This window comes from Stegodyphus dumicola, chromosome 4 (assembly GCF_044657685.1).
Source record: "Stegodyphus dumicola isolate Sdum_Otavi_A_Nest chromosome 4, ASM4465768v1".
In the NCBI taxonomy this organism is placed as follows: Eukaryota; Metazoa; Arthropoda; class Arachnida; order Araneae; family Eresidae; genus Stegodyphus; species Stegodyphus dumicola.
Window position 1 is genome coordinate 215,779,804 of NC_140771.1, and position 20,723 is coordinate 215,800,526.

The 20,723-nt window shown below is 32.0% G+C and overlaps 1 protein-coding gene across 4 annotated transcripts in view; it reads left to right on the forward strand.

The window, feature by feature from the left end:
• Positions 1-14,679: 14,679 nt before the first annotated feature.
• AGO1 (protein argonaute-1) overlaps positions 14,680-20,723 on the forward strand; it is a 96,699-nt gene continuing 90,655 nt past the window's right edge. For all 4 annotated transcript variants that reach the window (XM_085815976.1, XM_085815978.1, XM_085815977.1 and 1 more), the window contains exons 1-2: positions 14,680-14,777; positions 15,729-16,017. In XM_085815976.1, coding sequence (XP_085672102.1) covers positions 14,759-14,777; positions 15,729-16,017 — 308 coding nt within the window. In that variant the 5' untranslated portion in view covers positions 14,680-14,758. The remainder of the gene's footprint in view (positions 14,778-15,728; positions 16,018-20,723) is intronic.

Here is a 20,723-nt window from a genome sequence, read left to right on the forward strand (position 1 = left end):
CTTAGCCAAAAAAATTTCATGAAAGGCCGAAAAATATTGATAATCCCAGTATTAAAATCTGTGACTACGACTATCACAGTTTGGAAAATATGGATAGGCCTATGGCCCAACTAAATGTATGGATCAATAATATGCAACTCTAACAATTTAACATATGTGTTTATTTATGTATTTATTTTCATTCCTCTTATCTGCTACACTTCGAATTTTCTGTCTGCATTCTCACTTTTGTGTATGTTTCAGGTATATGTATATAATTTTGCATTTGATAATTCTTAATGGATTCAATTTGTCTCTATGTTTGCACTACCTCATTCTTGTCACAGTCACCAGTTTTTCTACTTTTCTGCTCGCACTATTTTAGACAGCAACTCCATTTTTATTAATGTGTTAACAAGTATTTCTATCTGATCGATCCCTGATCTGATTGATTCCTATCTGATCGAGCGGAAGAAAATTATATATGCCCAGAGAGCGCAGTTTTTAGTTCAGAGTTGACTTCGGAATATTGACAGATCTCTTCGCGAGCATCGCTGTAGTATCTGGCGACTGTTTGGTGATCAACAGAGCGTGCTTTTAGCATGTAGCTCTTCTCCAAGAAGGGTTAATGTATTTTTTGAGAGTTGCATGTTAGCCTCGGAAGAGGAAAGTTGTAGATTTTGCCTTGCGGTAAAAGCAATTTGTTGAGTTACTGTTATGCTTTGAACCATATTTTTAATAAATGTTCGTTTCGTCTTGCTAAATGATGCCTTATTAAACCCCGAGGTCATTGTAGAAAAAAGAGATAGAGGGCGCTGCGCCGCCCGTATGTTTAGCTAATCAAGAGTTTCGGCAGAGAGGGTTGAGAGGTTGATGAGAGTGGTTGAGAGTGGCATAAACTAGATACTCTGTAATCTGTACTATATAATATTTGTACATAGTCTTCTCTTCATTAAATAGATTTAGTTAAAGGAAAGTGTCTTTGTTTGGCCAATAGAACACAAGAACCACCGATAAAGAAGATGTAAGTAAGTTATTACATACATCAAGTTTTTGGTAGCATCAGGCCAGAAGGTGAGTCATTTCATTTATCTGCATGCAATTTATCTTTGATAATGAGTTTTGAAGAAACCGTCGAGAGAAATAGAAAAATTAGAGGTTCGGTTCGTACCAGTGTAACAAAATTAATAATTAGATGAGGAATTGCAAAGCGAGAATCCGAACCTAGAAGTGTTGCAGGAATCGCTTTCAGTGTTAATCGAGAGAGAAACTAGCTTGTTAAAATATGATGAAGTTATTAATGCTCCAAGCACTGTTCAGGAATTAGAGACAGAAGTAGAACATTGTTTAGAATACAGCGAATCCATCATTAGATGTAAATCTAAAGTCAATAAATATATTCAAAATGTGGGTAAAACCGGAACAACTTCACAAGTTTCGGAAATCAAAACTAATTATAATACTAAATTGCCTCGCATTACCTTAGAAACTTTCAGCGGCGATTTATGTAAATTTACTGAATTTTGGGCTCAGTATAAAGCTGCCATTCACGAAAACAATACGCTTCAAGATGTTGAGAAGTTTAACTACTTAAGATCTTTACTCACCGGTTCAGCTGCAAAAGCTATAAGCGGATTGCCATTAATAGGAGAAAACTATATAAAGGCCATCGAAATTTTAACTGACAGATGTGGGAAAAAAGAAATATTAGTTAGCGCGCATATGAACGTTCTACTAGCTTTAGAGCCAGTACGCCGATCAAGTGATATATCCAGTTTAAGAAAACTATATGATGAAATAACAGTTCAAACAAGAAGTTTAGAGACATTAGATATTAATTTTAATTCTTACGGCAATCTATTACTTCCTATTTTATATGAGTGTATACCGCAAGATTTAGTGTTACAGTTTAGTAGGGAGCAAAAGGTCGACACAGAGTCAACAGTGTCAGAATTATTGTTGTTTCTAAAGAGAGAAGTAGAAGCGCGCGAAAAGTCACTAACTCTGGGTCTTAAACAACAAACACTTTCGATAACCAGTGAAAGAAATACCTACAACTATCGTAAGAGTGTTGCTCCAATTAAAAAGAAAATGGTATCAGCGACGACACTTAATACATCAGTCGAAAATTATATGTGCGACTTTTGTCTTAAATCTCACCTTTCTAAAGACTGCGACTTAAGTATTTCAGAGAAACACAAAGCATTATACGATCGATTTAAGTGCAAGCGCTGTTTAAAAAAGGGTCACAAAAAACCATTTTGTAAGGCAAAATGGGTTAAATGTAATATTTGCAAATCTTTGTTGCATTTAGAGAGCCTGTGTGATGCAGAAGGGCAAGAAAATAAATCCATTAAAAATACTGCGAGCGCAGCAAAAGAGACAAACGTTAGTTCACTATTCCTCGAAACACTGAGCAAGCAAATTCCTAATGACGTGATTTATTATCAAACATTGAGAGGTCAACTGGTAGGAAATAATTCCACATTTAACGTTAGGTTGTTATGCGATTCTGCTTCCGAAAGATCTTATGTTTGTCAGTCTATTTCCAGAAAAGCAAGTTTACCGACTATTGGTACAGAAAGATTAAGAATTCATACATTTGCATCTTCGAATCCGCCAGTGCAAGAATTTAAAAGAAAAAGACTTTCTCTAAAAAATAAGACAGGGTTCACTCTAATCATCGAAGCACTCGAAGTAAAAACCATATGTTCCAAAGCATTACCCAGGCCATCTGCAGAAATTATAAACAATCTTCGCCAACTAGGATTTCACTTATCTGACAGCTGCGATAGTGAAGTGGCAGAGGTACAGATTTTAATTGGGAATGATTACTTGAACTGCATCTTAACGGAGAAAACACATCGGTTAACAGACTATTTAGTACTGCATGAAAGCATATTCGGTTGGACATTGAGTGGTAGAGTGGGGGGAGAGAGTAAGAAGTTAAGTTCAGGGTCAGACTCCACCGGCTTGTTTATACACATCGATTCGGAAGAGGAAATAAAAATATCGGAACAGATTCGTCAGCTTTGGGAGATTGAAAGTCTAGGAATCTCTGAGTGCACGTCGGAAAGGAGTTCTGGCGATGAGCTAATAATTAAACAATTTGAAGAGGATTTGAAATATGTAGACGGGAGGTATGAGGCTCGCTTGTTGTGGAATAGTAGGAGTCCAGAGCATTTGGAAAATAATTTTGGTTTAGCGAAAAGGCAGTTCGAAAGGGTGCAGCGAGAGTTAAAAGGTAACAGCTTTGTGAGGGAACAGTTTATGGAAATAATGAAATTTCAGACACAAAGCAACATTATTCAAGAGTGTGAGGATACGAGAGAGGGATACTTTATGCCATTCTGAGCAGTGGTCCGTAAAGATAAAAAAAGCACTCAAGTTCGAATGGTATTTAATTGCAGCAGTTGCGAAAGAGGAAAGCTATCGTTAAACGATTGCTTAGAAAAGGGCCCAAACCTAAATCCGAATATTTTGGATATCATTCTTTCCTTTCGAAAATTTAAAATTGGATTCTGCGGTGACATAGAAAAGGCGTTTTTGATGATTGGGATAGCAAGGGAAGATAGGCAATATTTAAAATTTCTCTGGTATCCTGATAATGACAGTGAGGATTTTAAAATTATGCAAATGAACTGAGTATTATTTGGATGTAATTGTTCACCGTTTTTATTGAGTGCAACGATCAAACATCATTTAAAGAAATATGTGGAAACAAACAAAAACTGTGTCGAGATGTTAAATAGCTCACTGTATGCAGACGATTTGTGTTATGGAGGGGAAAGTGTAGAATCAGCTTTCAGTCTTTCATCAGAGGCGGTATCTATTTTGAGAGACGCGAGTTTTAATTTGAGAAAGCTAAACACTAATTCTAAAGAGCTGTATGACTTGTGGGTTCAGGAAGGGTTGTGTGAAGAAAGTAGGTCTGAGAGAGATAGTAAGTTGAAAGTGTTAGGCTTGGTGTGGAACTTAAAAGAGGATGGTTTGAAAGTAGACGTTACATCATTGTTGAGTAGTTTGGAATCATTGAGAAATAGTAAAAGATCGGTGTTAAGCACAGCAGTTATGGTGTTTGACCCAGTCGGATTTATTTCTCCATTTGTGGTGCGAGTTAAGAGACTGATTCAGGAAATATGGGAGAGAGGTTTGGAGTGGGATGCAGAGTTGCCAAAGGAGTTACGGTACAAATGGATAAAGTGGTGAGCTGAAATTGAGGAATTAAACGCGTTGAAAATAGAGAGGTACTACTTTACAGAAGTTCTAAGTAAAGGTCAGTCGGTTGAAATTCATATTTTCAGTGATGCGTCAGTAGTGGCATATGGAGCGGTGGCATATTTTAGATATAAGAATGAGAGAGGAGAGGTATGTACGTCGTTTATAATGTCGAAGAGTAGGATAGCTCCGTTAAAAAAGTTGTCCCTCCCTAGGTTGGAATTGATGGGGGCTGTAGTTGCAGCTAGGTTAGGGAAATGTTTATTGAAAATGTTTCAGGATTTGGTAGGTAGGTTAGTGCTGTGGACGGACTCCGAAATTTGCTTGTGGTGGATAAAGGGGTCAGCGCGTGAGTGGAAGCAGTTCGTGTCGAATAGAGTTGCAGAAATACAAGACTGTACCTCGCCTGATAAGTGGAAATATTGTCCAGGGTCGGAAAACCCAGCAGATAAATTAACTCGTGGTGAAACAGCAAATACATTGGTGAAAGATAATAACTGGTGGCATGGTCCATCATGGTTGAAAAATTCTGAAGATCAATGGCCTGAGCAGAAGTTTAAAGTAGAAACTGATACTCAAAATTTGGAACGTTTAAGCACTTATGTTCAAGTGACTATTCCAGAAGAAGAAAATGTGTTAGACATTACCAAATTCAGCAGTCTCGAAAAATTGTTGAGAGTTACAGCTTGGGTAAAGTTTGTTTTATTGATATGCATTTATTTCTAACGCATAGTGTTAACACATTTTTTTTTAACTTAGTTCAGTTCCAACATAATTCACTAGACAATTTCATATCTAGATTATTTTTTAATTTATTAAACTAAAATGTTCTTTTCGCAAATGTCAGTTTGCATTAATTTATTTACCAATTTATTTTCTTATGAACGAAATCTTGTGAGGTACTTTACACAACATATATCATTACCAATATACCTATATTTACAGAAGGAACCGAAGTGAGAAAGAGTAAGAAACATTTTACCCAAATCTCCACTATAATTTCGAATATTTGAACCTTCTTCATCACAAATACAGAACTTTATTCATACAATACTCATCATAGCAGTTAAATATTCCTCACTAATACACATTTGATAAGGAATAACTCATTTTCAATAAAAAAATTACACCCAAATAAGTATTACGTTTTCTTATAATTGTACATATATGTTTGCATTACAGGAACTTTCTATGCATTTTCGAGAACTGTAATTTGCTAAATACTACCTTTTTCTGAGAGAAAAACTCCAAAGACCATCTAAACCATTCATCTTTTCCTGCAGTATCCCCACAGTACACAATAACTATCTTAGAACTATTTTCTTAATATTAAGAACTAAATATGAAATAAGCATTTTTCACTGTAGAATATTTAAGGTTTTACCCAAATCAGGATATAATCTTTACTGAATTTAAGTTATTTACCCAGAATTCCCAACAAATGTTTAGAAAGTGTGCGATAGAAAGCAATATATTTACCTATATTTACCTAAGTCATAACTAAGTCTATAACAGATTTTTATCAGCTCCAGATTTACTATCAGTGAGAAAAACCTGAAGTTTACTTTATATACCCTCGTCAGTATACACAGAAAAGTCATGAAACTTTCTGTAGTACAATTAGCATTTTACATACATTTAATACTAAATAATTTTAATTAACCTTCAATTAGGATTTTTAAAAGAAAAGAATATTTATGCGATGCATTATTAAATTACTCCCACGCGTTGTTAAGGAAAATGCAATTAAATATTCACGTACACACTAAGAAAATTCCACTCGTTAGGAACAGTAAAACCTTACCAATACTTAAACAAAATGTAAAATCGTGTAATGCATTAATATAAAACCTGAGTAACAAATCATTTCTTATAAGCAGTATACGGTTAAAAAGAATTTTCTTATAACTTATCAACTTTTAAGAAGTAAGAATAAGGTAATGAACCAAAGTTTTTAAAAATTTTTTCTTTATTTTCTAAACTTACCCTTTTGTAGTAACGAGAAAATTCAGTGATACCCCTATTTTATTTTTATGTAGCATGTGCATTTCTCCTAACAGACGAAAATCCAGATATCTCACTTTTCCAAAGAATTAGCTCTAGACTTACTTTCATCGGAAAAGGAAAATAATTTTACTTAAAAAACAGGATATCTTCTACTAAAAGATCTTGAAACAGTCACCATCACATCTGTATGTAGCACTCAGTGATTTGGTTTCAAACCAAATTTTGATATTGTTTAATCCTGCAAGCAACAATTTTCATCTTTGAATTAAATTTTATACGACTGCAACAGATTTTTCAATGACTTTCATACTCACATTGTGTAAAAAGACTTCTAAATTTGACTATTTTAATTTATAGTATTGAGAAATACACTGATTATTTTCAGAAAACTCCATTTCAGAATCATATTTTACCACTCTGAAACTTTTGAATAACACTTTCCACCACAATGACAACCAGATACTTCATTATTTTTTACAAAAACATTAAATTGTTTTTCTAATTCCTCCTCTAGAGATACTAATAAATTCTGCTATAGAAAGAAGATTCAATTCCTATTGTAACTCTATACACTATTTGCAAAGAGAAAACACACTATAGATGATAACATAGCATCGAATCATCCATATAGTTTTAAAAATTTAGAACGATTTTAGCAAGGCAAATTATCTACAGAGTTTTCAAATACGGATATATTTCTGAAAGAAACTGCCTAACATACCGCTCATTTACTTCTAAACCATTTAAATAAAACCGAACAATTAATAAGATATTTGAATTTTCGATAACGTTTAGTACATCTATACAGTTATTTAAGTCATGAAGTACCAAATTTTGAAAATAATAAAAGTAAAAACATCACTATTTCAGAATTTAAGAAGAGATCTTCAATAATGAGAGTGAACATATACCGAACTTCATGCAAGATTTTTTATCGTTTCGTACTAAACATTTCACTATTTCGTAGATTCTAAGAATATAGCCCAATCTTTTTCAAAGAATATATATCATTTCATATTAATTTGAGAGTGCCATACGAGTTTAATTGCAGATGCTTACTGAATGACACTAACAATTTCAAGGAAAAAATCAGATTTTTTTCCATCTTTCATGAACATTTGTGAATTACACAGTACAAACTATAAGAAAAGCTGCATAATCTATATTACATACAGAACATAGACTACAATACTCAAGGACCTACTTAAAGAATACATTAAACTGCTCAAAAAATTAATCACATTTTATATAATTCTATGCATATTTCATATATTAAGCACATTTCATGTTTTTAAAAATGTATCTTAAACTGGTAAACAAGTGATTGGGAAAGCGACAGCCTGTTAAACTACCACTACTAGGATATGTACATATCCTTGTTTAACATGGCCTCACTTCCCTAATTGCTTGTTTATCAGTTTAAGATAATAAAACTAATGATAATGAGGTGGATATAACATACTTTTAGTACTGCCGATCGCTATGAAAAAAAATCTGATGTGTACACCACATGACTTCCTTGTATTGGAATATTAAATTATACGCATTTTTTTTTTTTTTTTTTTTTGCATTTCATTTAAACTTATTGGATTGAATTAAATCTACTTCGCCGACAGCGCATAAACCACAATAGAATAAATGCATTCTTTAAAATTCACTGTAGTATTTGTTTACCATAGCGACACTCTGGCGCTAGATTCACTTAACAGTATTAATAATTATATAACAGTTAACTTATATAATAATTATATAACGGAAACTAAGTTAACTGTTATATAATTCAATAATTATATAACAGTTAACTTATATATTTCGTTCATATTATAACTCACAATGCACAAAATTTATATCATTTAAAGAATAGAATTATCTAATCGTTGCCACATGTTCTATTCAAATACTGTAATAAAGTTAGAATGATGTACAAAAGAAATTGAGCAAACAAAACAAAAAAGAAACAGTTTTTCACAGACGATTAAGTATTTCTCATTTAATTAATTCAGTTCTCACTTCGCGAGAAGGCAAAAATACATAAAAACTCAAAATATCTATATTAAAAATTACGAAGTAAATCTTAAACACTTATTTCTTCGAAAAAATTCCAGAAAGAATTAAGCATGATTTAATTGGCAATAATAAATGAATGCGTTATCTTTGTTGTTGCGAAGCTAAGTTTCTCTAGATTGGCAACAAATCCACTAGTCTCCTGTTTCAAATGTAAACATCAATAGCCGCCATAAAAAAAGGCTTAGCGGCACTTAGACAACTTGTTGATTGTTGTTAATTGTAAAATTGTTGATAATTCTAAAAATATTGCGTACAGATTTACTAAAGGCATAAAAACCTTAACCGGAAGATAAAAACAACATAATTCAATCATTTTTAAAGCAAAAAATGTACAATTTACAAACATATAAGAGTAAAGAAACTGAGATCACTGAGCCGGGTAACAAAGTGGATATATATATAAATAAATATATTTATATACGTTTGGTGCTGCCGATTGCAACCAAAATACGAGGTGCACATCTACATGTTATAGCAGTCCTATGTACAAAATTTCAACGTTCTGAGGATACTCGTTTTTGAGTTATGCGAGATACGTACGTACATACGTTCGTACAGACGCCACGAAAAATTCTCTTCAGAATTCATTTTAAAGCAGTTTTATAATTTTTTTGAAGGAAAATAGTATTTTATTCTGTCCTTACGTACAGATATCACGCAAAAACATCGTTAAATTGCATTCGATAGCGGTCAAAATGGATATTTTCGTTGAAATATGCTGCCTGAAACTTTTCGCGATTACAATACTTCCTTTTTACTTCGTACAAGGAAGTTAAAAAAAAAAAAAAAAAAAAAAAAAAAAAAAATGTTTAAAGCAGTGTAATGTAAGTCATTCTAAGTAAAATGTTGGTTATACATCTCTCTTATTTGTATATCTTTTCTGAACGGAACATTGAAATGCGTGTTAAGTGTGCTGTACTGTATTTTTCTCTTTTAATATATGCAGTTTTCAAATGCATCGTAGTCTGGGTTACAAAGTGTTCTTCCGAAAGAAACGCAATTCAAATAAATAAAATCAAATTCTGGAAAATTTATATTAATAAATATATTTAAAATGCTCAGTTTGAATGAGCAAATAGAAAATTTTAAAATAATTATCTGAAGAGACAACGCAACACTAAAATTTCGAATAAAAGTCTAAAAATTTAAAAATTACCTAAAATAGTAACTATGACGAAAAATAGTATAAAGAAAAGTATTTGAACAAAAATAAATAAATAAATAAATAAATAAACGGTGCACTTTTGATTTAAATTACGCAGTTCGAATGAGTAAATAGAAAATTTTAAAACAGTTATTCGAAAGAAACTATGCAACGTAAACACTTAAAATGTAATTCGAAAAAAGAAAAAAAATTGCTTAAAATTAATAACAATTATAGTTAAAAATATAATATAAAGAACATTATTTGAAAGAAGGAACGATTGAGCCTTTTTTCCCCTCAAGCAATATGCAAAAATGGAAATGAAAATGGGTTGCCACATATTAAGAAGTTCGCCAATTGAACTAATTTTGGCGCAAACTGAGTAAAAAGCGCCAACATAAATTGTTGAATTTCTCCGTAAATTTCACACCAAATTTTACAAAATTTAATATTTAAGCATAATTTGAGTCGTAGAATCGAAATATGTAAAAAAAATTGGTATGTTATTTCAGAAAAAGTTCGATTTTGTGTCAAAATACCTATGTTAGAATAGTGCTATATTTAAATCTAATATACATCCTAAGTCGCGCTTTTGAGGCATGAAGAACGCAATTTGAATTTTGTGAATCGGCCCAGTAGAACGGGAGATATAGAACTGTGTCCTTTTATTTATTTATTTATTTATTTATTATTATTATTATTATTATTATTTGAGCAGTGTACATGGTAAAACCTAGAAGACCAATGAAATTTTCATTAGTATTTTATGCAAATTATGCTTAAAGACCATTTTATGAATCTGCAGACGTTGATATTTGCTTTCAAAGTATGTTAAATTTTTTTAGCAATATATTTCGTAATCTTATCCGTACGTTGTACAGCGGCCATGATAAAATGTGATATCACTTTGCTGAGATTTGTTTGGCCTCTCTGTTGTGACGTCATGCTTACTCCATTTATTCTAACCTCTTTGATTCATTATTAACGATGATTTATTTTCCTTTTGGACAAAGAAAATTCCCTATCAACGGAAATTTTATGCGTTGTTTTTTTTCGCCCCTTAATAGGTTGCTTCATTCCGAAGATTCCTTCGTATCTTCAGTTCTTATAAAGTATATTTTTCTCTTCTTGAATTGGATGGTTATTAATTCAATTAAAACCGCGATACTTAATGTCTTTATCTCATAGTGTTTCCAGTGGCGTAGCGAGCATAACTGGTCCCTCTGGGGAAAAATACCTTTTTGGCGCCCCTCCCAAAAAACACTTACAGTAATATATTGTATAAAATATATTCGTAATACGAAAATAATGCAAATAGTAATAAAATGCTGAATCTGCCATAAAAATACTCTAAAACAGGTTAAGAATTGTCACTACCTAACTACATTAGCACTGGATTCGGAAATGTATCTGTGTCGTCTGAAAAATCAAACATACGATGATCTGGAATTAATTAAAAGGTTAAATTATTTATTTTACATATCTATATAATTGTTTTTTAAAAAGTACAATTTTTTAACAATTAAAAGTTAATATATATTACAGATAAGTAGATATATTTATTAATAATAATATAATATTACAATACATTAATACAATTAATTACTATTTATACATTTTTCTTGCCTTAGATGAAAGAAATTTATCAATTACTTCATCAAAGTCGATCATTTCAAATTTTTCTCTTTTCACATTTAAATATTTTCACCTTTAAATAAATTTCACATTCACTAGATGACTTAGGGGATCTTGTCCCACCGTTGATTGAAAATAGTCAAAATTTATTTTAATTTGCTGTGCGAACGTACGCATTTGATAATGAAATAGTAAGGAGTATTTGAAGTGCGACTCTTAGGTTTGGAAAAACATTTTCTCCATTGATCTGTAATGGAGTTTTACGTTCAATTTCTTTTTTACTGCGGAGTAATATCTTGCAGTCACATTCACTGTTCAAAACAATTAGGGGATATTGTGAGTTCGGTATGAAATAACCATATAATCGACAACCATTTTAACAAAAAGAAATAGAAGAGGTTATAAAGGAAAATTATAACCTTTACAAAATATGCAAATTTAGTCTGTTACTTTGAAAACTATGATAAGGAGTAAGGAGCGACCTGTAGCATTCCTTTGTAGTAGGAGATTAAAAACAATTGACACGCGTTGAATGCTTTGTAGCAGTGAATATACGATGTCTCAGCAAGATGACTTAATTGAATCGGTATTCAGGAAGGCCATCAGTCGTTTACAGGAGAGTCAAACGAAATCCATTGTAGCGGAAGTGTTAGGAGTTTCCAAAAATGTCATTTCCAGACTATAGAATCGTTTTTGGAAACTGGATATGTTTGAGAAATTCGGGGCAAGGTCGTGTTATCATTTTAAAATAAAAAGCGGGAGCTATATGCGCATTTCGTTAAAAAAAAAATAAAAATAAAAATAAAAATAAAAAAATAATAATAATAAAAAAATAAAAATAGATCTCTATTTTAGAAAAATAAAGTGGCCAGAAAGAACGTTTTGTATGCGGAGATATTTGGTTGACGTACTGCAAACATTTTATTACACATTTTATCAAACAAACCAAGAAAATAAATAATTAATTACATTACAATAATTATGAATTTTAAATATATTTTCTAGAAATCGATCGAAATAAAAACTGAAATTTTCCGGAAAATCTTGTTTGGAGACCATTTGGCGCCCCTCTGCAAGCGGAGGCCGGGGCATGATACACCCCCTTGTCCCCCCGTCGCTACGCCACTGAGTGTTTCAATAGTTTTAGCACAGCTTACGACTGGCAGGGGTTATGCATTCACTCTATTTTGAGTTTATTTAACTTCCTTAGAATATCGTCAATTTCATTGAGCCACATGTGTAGTTTCACTTTTATTTTTTGTTCATTACTTCTATCTTTAAAATATATTGAAATCACATTCTCTATATTGATTATATATGCTGTATGAAAATGAATAGTAAGGTAAAATAATGCATAATACAAATTACTGAACATAATAGAAACAATTCTGGAAGAGCTGGTTATGTGGAAGGATATCAAATATTGCATTTTTAATAGATAATAGAAGCATATTTCCATTGTTGTTATATGAGAATTTTAATCTGAAATAATATTTTTACAAACATGCACATAAATGTCTCTCATATTTATGTTTTCAGAGCAGAAAACGTTGTAGGATAGCAAACACCCAGAAATAAGTTCGCGCCATCTTGCGTCAGAGACTGCTTTTCTTCGCCTGTCGCTGTAACATCGTTTTGCTGCCGCTCTGTCTTTCTTTGTTTGAATAGTATGACGCAGTAAATTTAATGTTAATCCTATTTAGTTCTAAATTATTATCGCTTATGCAATTTTGAATGATCTGTCATTCACATGGAATAAAGAGATGGAGCTAAAAAGTTAAATTCTTCTGCGTCGTCATGGGATTACACTCAGCCACAACAATGTCCGGAATTCTGATGTGGCCAGATTGCCAAACTTCACTCATGTGCCCGACTGCCACAATATTACATACGTATATATATAAAATCCAAAAGTAATTGCCGGTACTTTTCCGTTTCACCGGCGCAAATCTTACCAAGCAGACTTTATAGGCGACATCATACAGTATGCACATAAAAATGTTAACAAATGTTAGTTCTAAGAATTTTTTATTTTGAAGGCATAAACATTTTAATAGCGTTTAAAATTTGTCAAAAGCCAATAAATAAAGACAATAATTTTGTAAAAAGACATTAATTTAAGAATTTACTATGCTTTCATGGTTCAACATTCTGAGTCGCCGGTTCGTATCACGTGACTACAAGTGATCCCATCCAACGTAAACTACGCTACAAAAATCTAATTCAGTCAGTAATTACTTACATTAATTTCAAGTTAAATCTTAGTTTGAATACAAGTTTAAATGCAAGAATTACTTCAATTCGTATGAATAGCTTACTCTGAAATTATGTAAAACCGCAGTGCTTTACTTAGTGCATTCTCATTAGAATGGATGAATTTAATCCTTGACTTTGCCTTTTCTATGTTTTCGCCTTCGGGTAAGCGGTGTGATTGCATCCTAATTTACTTAATTACCACGAATGGGCATAAAAGCTCTTAGGGCATAAAAGTGGAACTATCTGGTAAACATTCCATGTAATTGTATGCCAGTATTGACAGAAACAATCAATCTGATAAGAAATGGCTGCGACTGGTTTTGAAAATGAGGCGTAAAAGGTTACCAGCGAGGATATACCGTTTAGCATCAGTTGTACCATTATTGGCGATTTTATGGTTTGTGCCGCAAAACGGATTGGTGGATTATTCAGTTATGGCAAAGCACACGAGGGCTATCTGCCTAAAAGGAGGGATGCCTTCGTGGAGGACTTTCTAAGGGAAACTGGCTCGTATACACGTTACACATGGGGAAAACCACGAAAACGCCCATGCAGCCAGCCCGTTCGCGGGATTCGAACCTCAGACCGAACTACCAGTGTTCAGCGTCTTTACCGCTCGGCCGCTGGTGGGCGCCGGCAAAACGGAAAAGTACCTAATTGCCTACTTTTTTTATCATAAATGTACTTTACTTGAATTTTAATATTAATTTGGCTAGATAACAGAATAAAATTAGCATTAATTTACCAAACAAAAATAAATGCTTCTTAATTCCCTTTTTCCCATATATTTGCCTTCTCCCTAGCTACTATTCCTTACACGATATTTATTTCCGTTGGCATAACAAAATATCATTTAGAGCCAAATGGTCGCCAGCAAGTGTGTTCTCCGAATATTACCCCACATCTGAATAAACCCTTACGCCACGAAATGAATGTTTAGGTTTCTAATAAAATGGCTCTTTAAAGCGTTATCGTTAGAGCTTGAAAACTGAATGCGAATCGCTAAGTTAACACGCCAGTTAAATACTTGTTAAAGGCTTGTTAAAGCTCACGCTTATCTGTTTTTCGAACACTGAAAATGCAAAACATAGAATTTTAAAGTTTCCCTGTCTCAGTATTCAGTAAATTCCCATAAAATACTTAGAAATAAATTTTTCATACTTTTTTTTGGAAGAAGAGTTCCATAAAATATGTAAACAAAATGCTCAACTGAACGAGTTGCATAAAATATGTAAACAAAATGCTTTCATTGAGACTCAAAATGCATTCATTTAAAATGCTTTAATTAGCAAAGATTATTTCTAAATGTCGTTGAACCTCTCTGTTTTAAAAAAGAACTTTCGCGTTATAAATCTGGCAACAGGATTGTTGCGTTTATATTCGCCATTTTGTAATCTAAGTTAAAAGGGGGATCGCTACCTTACAGACGGAGGGTATTGGGGTACCCGAAAGATGTATCCCGTAGGCCAACGTAAGTAATTTGAAAATTTGTTATTATTTTCATTTTGAAAATTTACATACACGTAATTTTTACGAAAAGAAATATCTTAAGTCAGTTTTAATGTTTTTATTGTGAATCATACGTGCATCCACCTTTTTAAATGTACACATTGGCGAAATGTATTACAAAAACTGTGATGCAAAAAATTTAAATATTAATCGAACAACTAACCGTAATATTAAATTAGATACATTCGAAGTTTTGTATTAGTATGTTATCTAAACATTTAATGCTATATAAAGGTTATACTTGTAAATGATACCAATTTCCCTCCTTCCCATGCGGGTGTTTGGGGTTGTTGATCTATAAATAAAACGCTTGCATGCACATATAAAACTTCTTTTACTGCTATTTTATTATTATTTAGAAAATCGCGAGTCAAGGTAATGTGAAGTAAATATATTTTAGAAGAAAAAGTGTTAGATTAATAAAATTTCACTTACTGTCGTATTTCATTGGAAGCTGTTACTTAATGGGATTGACATTGTATTCATTCGAACTGAAATCTTGTTTCAGTTGATGATTTTTGGTGGGACTTTTGTGAATTTAATATAGACAAAATTTTTACCTTAATCTAATATTATTTTTTAGTAATTTAACTTTTGCGATAAATTGGGAAACAAATGTTTTGCTGAATATTATTTATTACTGTAGTTAGTATTATATAATGCTTTATGAAGTTGTATTGGGGAAATTGTCTTTTATTTTGCCTTGTATGTCATTAGTATTCTTCTGCTATGTGAAATTTGTGTTATATTTTTTTTTTTATCAGTTTAGCTATTAGAACTAATATATATATATATATATATATATTAAGGCCGTAATATTACAAATAGTACTTATTGATAAATATCAGTTTAAAGTATTTAATATTAATTAGCCATCTGTATCTTTATTAATTATTTTTTTTATTTTGTACAGCACCTGGGCCAGTGGGGCCTCCTCCTCGAGGCCCCCCGCAGAGTATGCCTACACAGTCTACTGCTCCTCCAATGCAACCACCAGGTCCATCTGGTTTACCAATGCAACCTGGTGGTGTACAGCCTCAAGAACTACCAGTTTTTATATGTCCTCGAAGGCCAAATGTTGGGACTGAAGGGCGACCCATTATGCTAAGGGCAAATCATTTTGAAATTCGAATGCCAAGAGGATATTTACATCATTATGATGTTACTATAACACCCGACAAATGCCCTAGAAAAGTGAATAGGTATGTTTTGTTTTTGATACATGTATAATTTAAGGCATATGTGTATACATATGTGTTTTCACTCTGTGATATTGGCATTAATTATTAGTTTTATTAAACACACTTTTTAAAAATGTTTTCAAAAACGTATTTTTGATTCATCTGTTTCCAGAGTATGAAGTATTTTTTAGAATGCTATTGATGTTAAAGCATTTTAGAATATTGCATTGTTTGTTTTTAGTAAATTTCGTTTTTATGTTTGATCAGATATGGAATACAGTCATTTAATTAATTATTAAATCTTAACAGTACACTTTTTGTTGCAACATTTAAACATTAACCATAATTAATAATTGTAATGCACTAGACATACAAAAATATGCATTTGTACATTAACTGTTGCTAAGAACTTTTGTTAGCAGCAAGGTTTACTCTTATATGCGCCCTCAAGTCGCCAAATATTTTTGGCGAGAAACTCCACAGTGCCATATTACTATTTAAATTTTTTGTCTGTGTTTCAAACTTTAAGCCTAAAATTTTTCCAAAAATGCGGTTTTCGCACATGCAAAAACCACGTTTTGAACACGCAATTTAAGCTAAAAATCCGAAAGAAAATTAACAAATTTAGGTAGCAAAAATGTGAAGTTTCTAACCAAAAATATTTGACAAGAATCCATGTACACAGTGATATGTTTTAACGTAACAAAAATCTACGAATTGCACAATCTAGGCAGTGAAAGAATCTACAAACTACGCACACCTCGCTTTAATAAATTAACATAACAATAAATTTCAAAGAATACCATGTACACAGCGTTCTGTTTCAACTTTAAAAACCATCTACGAATTGCGCAATCTAGGCACTACGCACTAATCAACAAAATAAACTAAAATAACTAATATAAATTTCAGACAATTAAAAAAAATAACAATAACGACAAATTCATACTAAAAAAAACAATGAACATAACATTCTACAAAATAAAAAGCAAGAATAAAATAAAATGCACATACCATGAAGGAATGCTTTTTCAAACAGCAGAAATACCAATTTCATGTCGCCATGTAATCCCTAATATATTTATATGACACACTATCCAGAAAATTCATACTATGGTTCTCAAATAAATGTTCAAAACCTTTTTCTAAATCCTTGTAAAATTTCCAGACATCCGAAAAAATAGTTGTTAAAAGTTCAATCCACTCTTTAATACACTGCATCAGCATTTCTTTATTTCTATCATGCACAGCCACTAAAAATAAAGGCCTTAGTGTAGAATTGGGTGCCCCTCCGATCGGCGACATTTTAAAAAAAAATTTTGGCAATGAAACCTCACTTCACTATTACCACGATAGTTTTAACTTTGTTATAGCTTCCCGATTTTATTTAAATGAAAATAGATTGATGTGTACATGGACATATTTAAGGCAGTGCGCAATGCCTAGTTTGTGCAATTCTAGGATGTTTTTAAGTAAAAACAGATCGATGTGTACATGGACACAGATCTTATGCAATTCTTTGAGTTCTTATTTTGTTTTTGTGTACCGGCCATCTTGAAATTGTGACTTCCTGACGCCGATCTTGGCGTCAAAAAAGAATCGCCAATACACGAGGGGCACCCAATTGTAAACTTTTACCAAAATAAATCTCCCAGACCCTCTTGCAACCACCTCTCTCATTGCAATATGGGCCATTTCAAAACACACATGACACGAACCAACGAGCAATTAAAACACTCCAACAAAAGAGTCTTCAACATCCAAAGGGTTGCTGTACAACAGGCAATTGTGCCAAAACCCAGCGCAGAACACACATCGTCACATTTGGCAAGCAAATATGTTGTTAAATTATGTTCATTTTGTAGAGCAAAATATTTTTCTTCCTGTTGAAATAGTCTTGTTTTTATTAGCTACTTTTGAAATTCAAGTAATTAAAAATAAAAACTGCGAGCCATCAGCATAATTGCATAACTACAATAGTTTGCATACTTGATGTGCAAGATTAGTTCTTGTACATAGAATGATTATTATAATTACATAATTTTTATATTTACAAAACAAGTGTGGAATTTACTAGTATTAAGTTTTTTGAGCGAAAATTGGTTCTTGGTTTGAAGCTGTCATTTATTTGACTGAATATATTGAGGATATTGTTGCTATTCGCAAAGGGTGTAAAGATGACAGCTTGGGTGTTGGTTTCTTGGACAAATATTTTGAAAATGGGATTCTGTCTTGCAAAATGTTTTTGAATTTTGTCCAATAAGTAATGTTTAGAAAATAAAACTCTGTCTTATAAAATACTAGCTAAAATGGCTGCTATTTTTGAGTATCCAAAAAAAAATGAAATTCATTCGGACTAGTCAAACTGTGCATTCACTCGCACTATGTGGATCAATTACGTGATGTAAAGCACTGAAGAGTTATTTTAGAGAAAAGACAGAATGTAATATTTGCATTCGACAGCAGAATTTAGGGGCCAGTAAATTTTTAAAATTGACAGACTGGATGATAAAATTAGGAGTCTGAGATTACACAAGTTGTCAAAAAGCTTAGCTCCAACCTTGATCATTGTAACTACTCTATTGTATCAGTGAACTGTTATTGAGCAACAAACACTTGATATAGATTTTTGGTGAATAAAAAATGTTATGCAGATTTACGACTAAGTTGCTGTAGTCCCTTCATAATTCATTGCTAAATGTATATCAGTTTTTTTTTTTCCAAAACATTGACAGTGAAAAAAGTAACTTTTTATTCTGTTTATAAATCTATATTTATCAACATAAAGATGCATTGCTTTAATGTTAATTACAATCCTTATTTATCTAAGAACAGTTGAGTGGATGAGATCATTGAACACCGGAAGCTTGACGATGCTTACTTGCTTACTTGTTACCTCAGTCAGTTACCAAAAGAGACAACATCAGAATTTATTAAATTTAATTACCAGAAACATGTTTGATTTTCAAATTATTTAGGTTACGAAGTTTACTATGTGATATCATTGAGTTATTGTTGTTTCCCATTTAAATTGTTTATTATTTCACTTATAGATGTTCCAAAAGGAAACAGTAAATTTTTCATGATATTTGTAATGTGCGATTTATTGGTTTTCACATTCATTTTAGACTATTGTTTTTTTTCCTTTTCTCTAAGATGTTGACCATTTTAAATTTTACATCAAGTGGAATAAAAACAGTAGTTTCTTCATCATATGATTCATTCTTTCTTTATTTTTTAATCCTCAAAAACCTTAACCATATTTAATTTGCCATCAAAGGAGAAAGAAACTGTTGTTTGTTACCCAAAGACTATGTAATTTTGCATACTGAGGAAAGATATACAAATGGTTACCATATTTTATTTGGGAAGAAAGTATTTCAAGATGGAATGTGAAAAGCTGCAGGGGGCAGAAGTCTTCATGCTGATAATTGGTTTCATGGCTTTAGGATTTCTTTTTGTATTATTTTGTGCTTCGTTTACTATTGGGTTGAAAGACTTATACAGTCAAAAGTCGTTAATCCAATCGGGACTTCGGCGATTCCGGATTATCGATTTTTCCGGATTATAGATCATCAGTTTAAATCGCGTAAGATGGCATGCAGAAATTCTAAAATTAAAAATATGAAACCGTAATTTATGAAATAAAGAACAATTATGATCTAAAGGGTATCAAAATTTAAAAAATAATAAAAAAAAAGTTTAATATTTATTTGTTTACTTTATTAAACATTTCTTTCAGTGTAAGTTGTTTCTTTTTATGTGATAATACTTTCTCTTTAATTCTATAAACAGACATAATTTTATTGCTGTGCCGAGAATACCGACTAACTTGTCAATCGAAATTTTGAATGACTTGTCAATTGAAATTTATCCATTTTTTGCAGCAATTCCACTTTTTGTTTGATGGACATCGAAACATACTTTCGTTTTGTACGATCCTTTGGGAGCTCCAGAATCAAAAATTCTATTTGACATAATTGAAAGTTCAAGTTTACTTTTTTAGTATTGCTTTTACAGTCTGCAAAAAAATAATAAGCCGGATCCAATTCGAAAATCAAGGAACAACGCAATCATCAACATTAACTGAAATAGATAATTAGATAATTTTAGCTTACACTGTCCGTTATACATAAAACGCGCACGTGAAAACGTATTCTGCGCCTGCGCACACGCAAATGCGCAGTCGTAAGAGGTCTTACGCGGACGCGTAAACGCCTATGCGCATGTGTCAACGCGGAGCATGCGCAGAAAGTTTTTAGCTTTGAGGTCCGGATTATAGATCATTCCGAATTATGGGTGTCCGAATTAACGACTTTTGACTGTAATGCATAATAGTGCAGTTGACAGTTAAATTATGTTTGGAAACACAACTGATTGAAGCAACTGTATGAGAAAAGTTTATCGCTAAACACTCAAAAGGTATAAAATTGCTGGACTGAAAAAAATTTTGAGATTGATGAAAATCTGTTTGTTAAGTGAAAAGATGCATAGCTTATGATAAATTCTCTTCAGATACTTCTTAATATTCCTCTTTAATTTTCTGTTACAACTGCTAATTTTTTGTTAGCCTATTTTATTGTTTGTGTTATTTGTTTTAGTACAATATATCATTGAATTTACAGCTTTTTTAACTTTTGGAGTAAAATTTTATATATCAGATATGATTATTGTTCCAGGTAAGATATTCCATTGAATTACATCCAACAAAGTTTGTTCTCAACCAC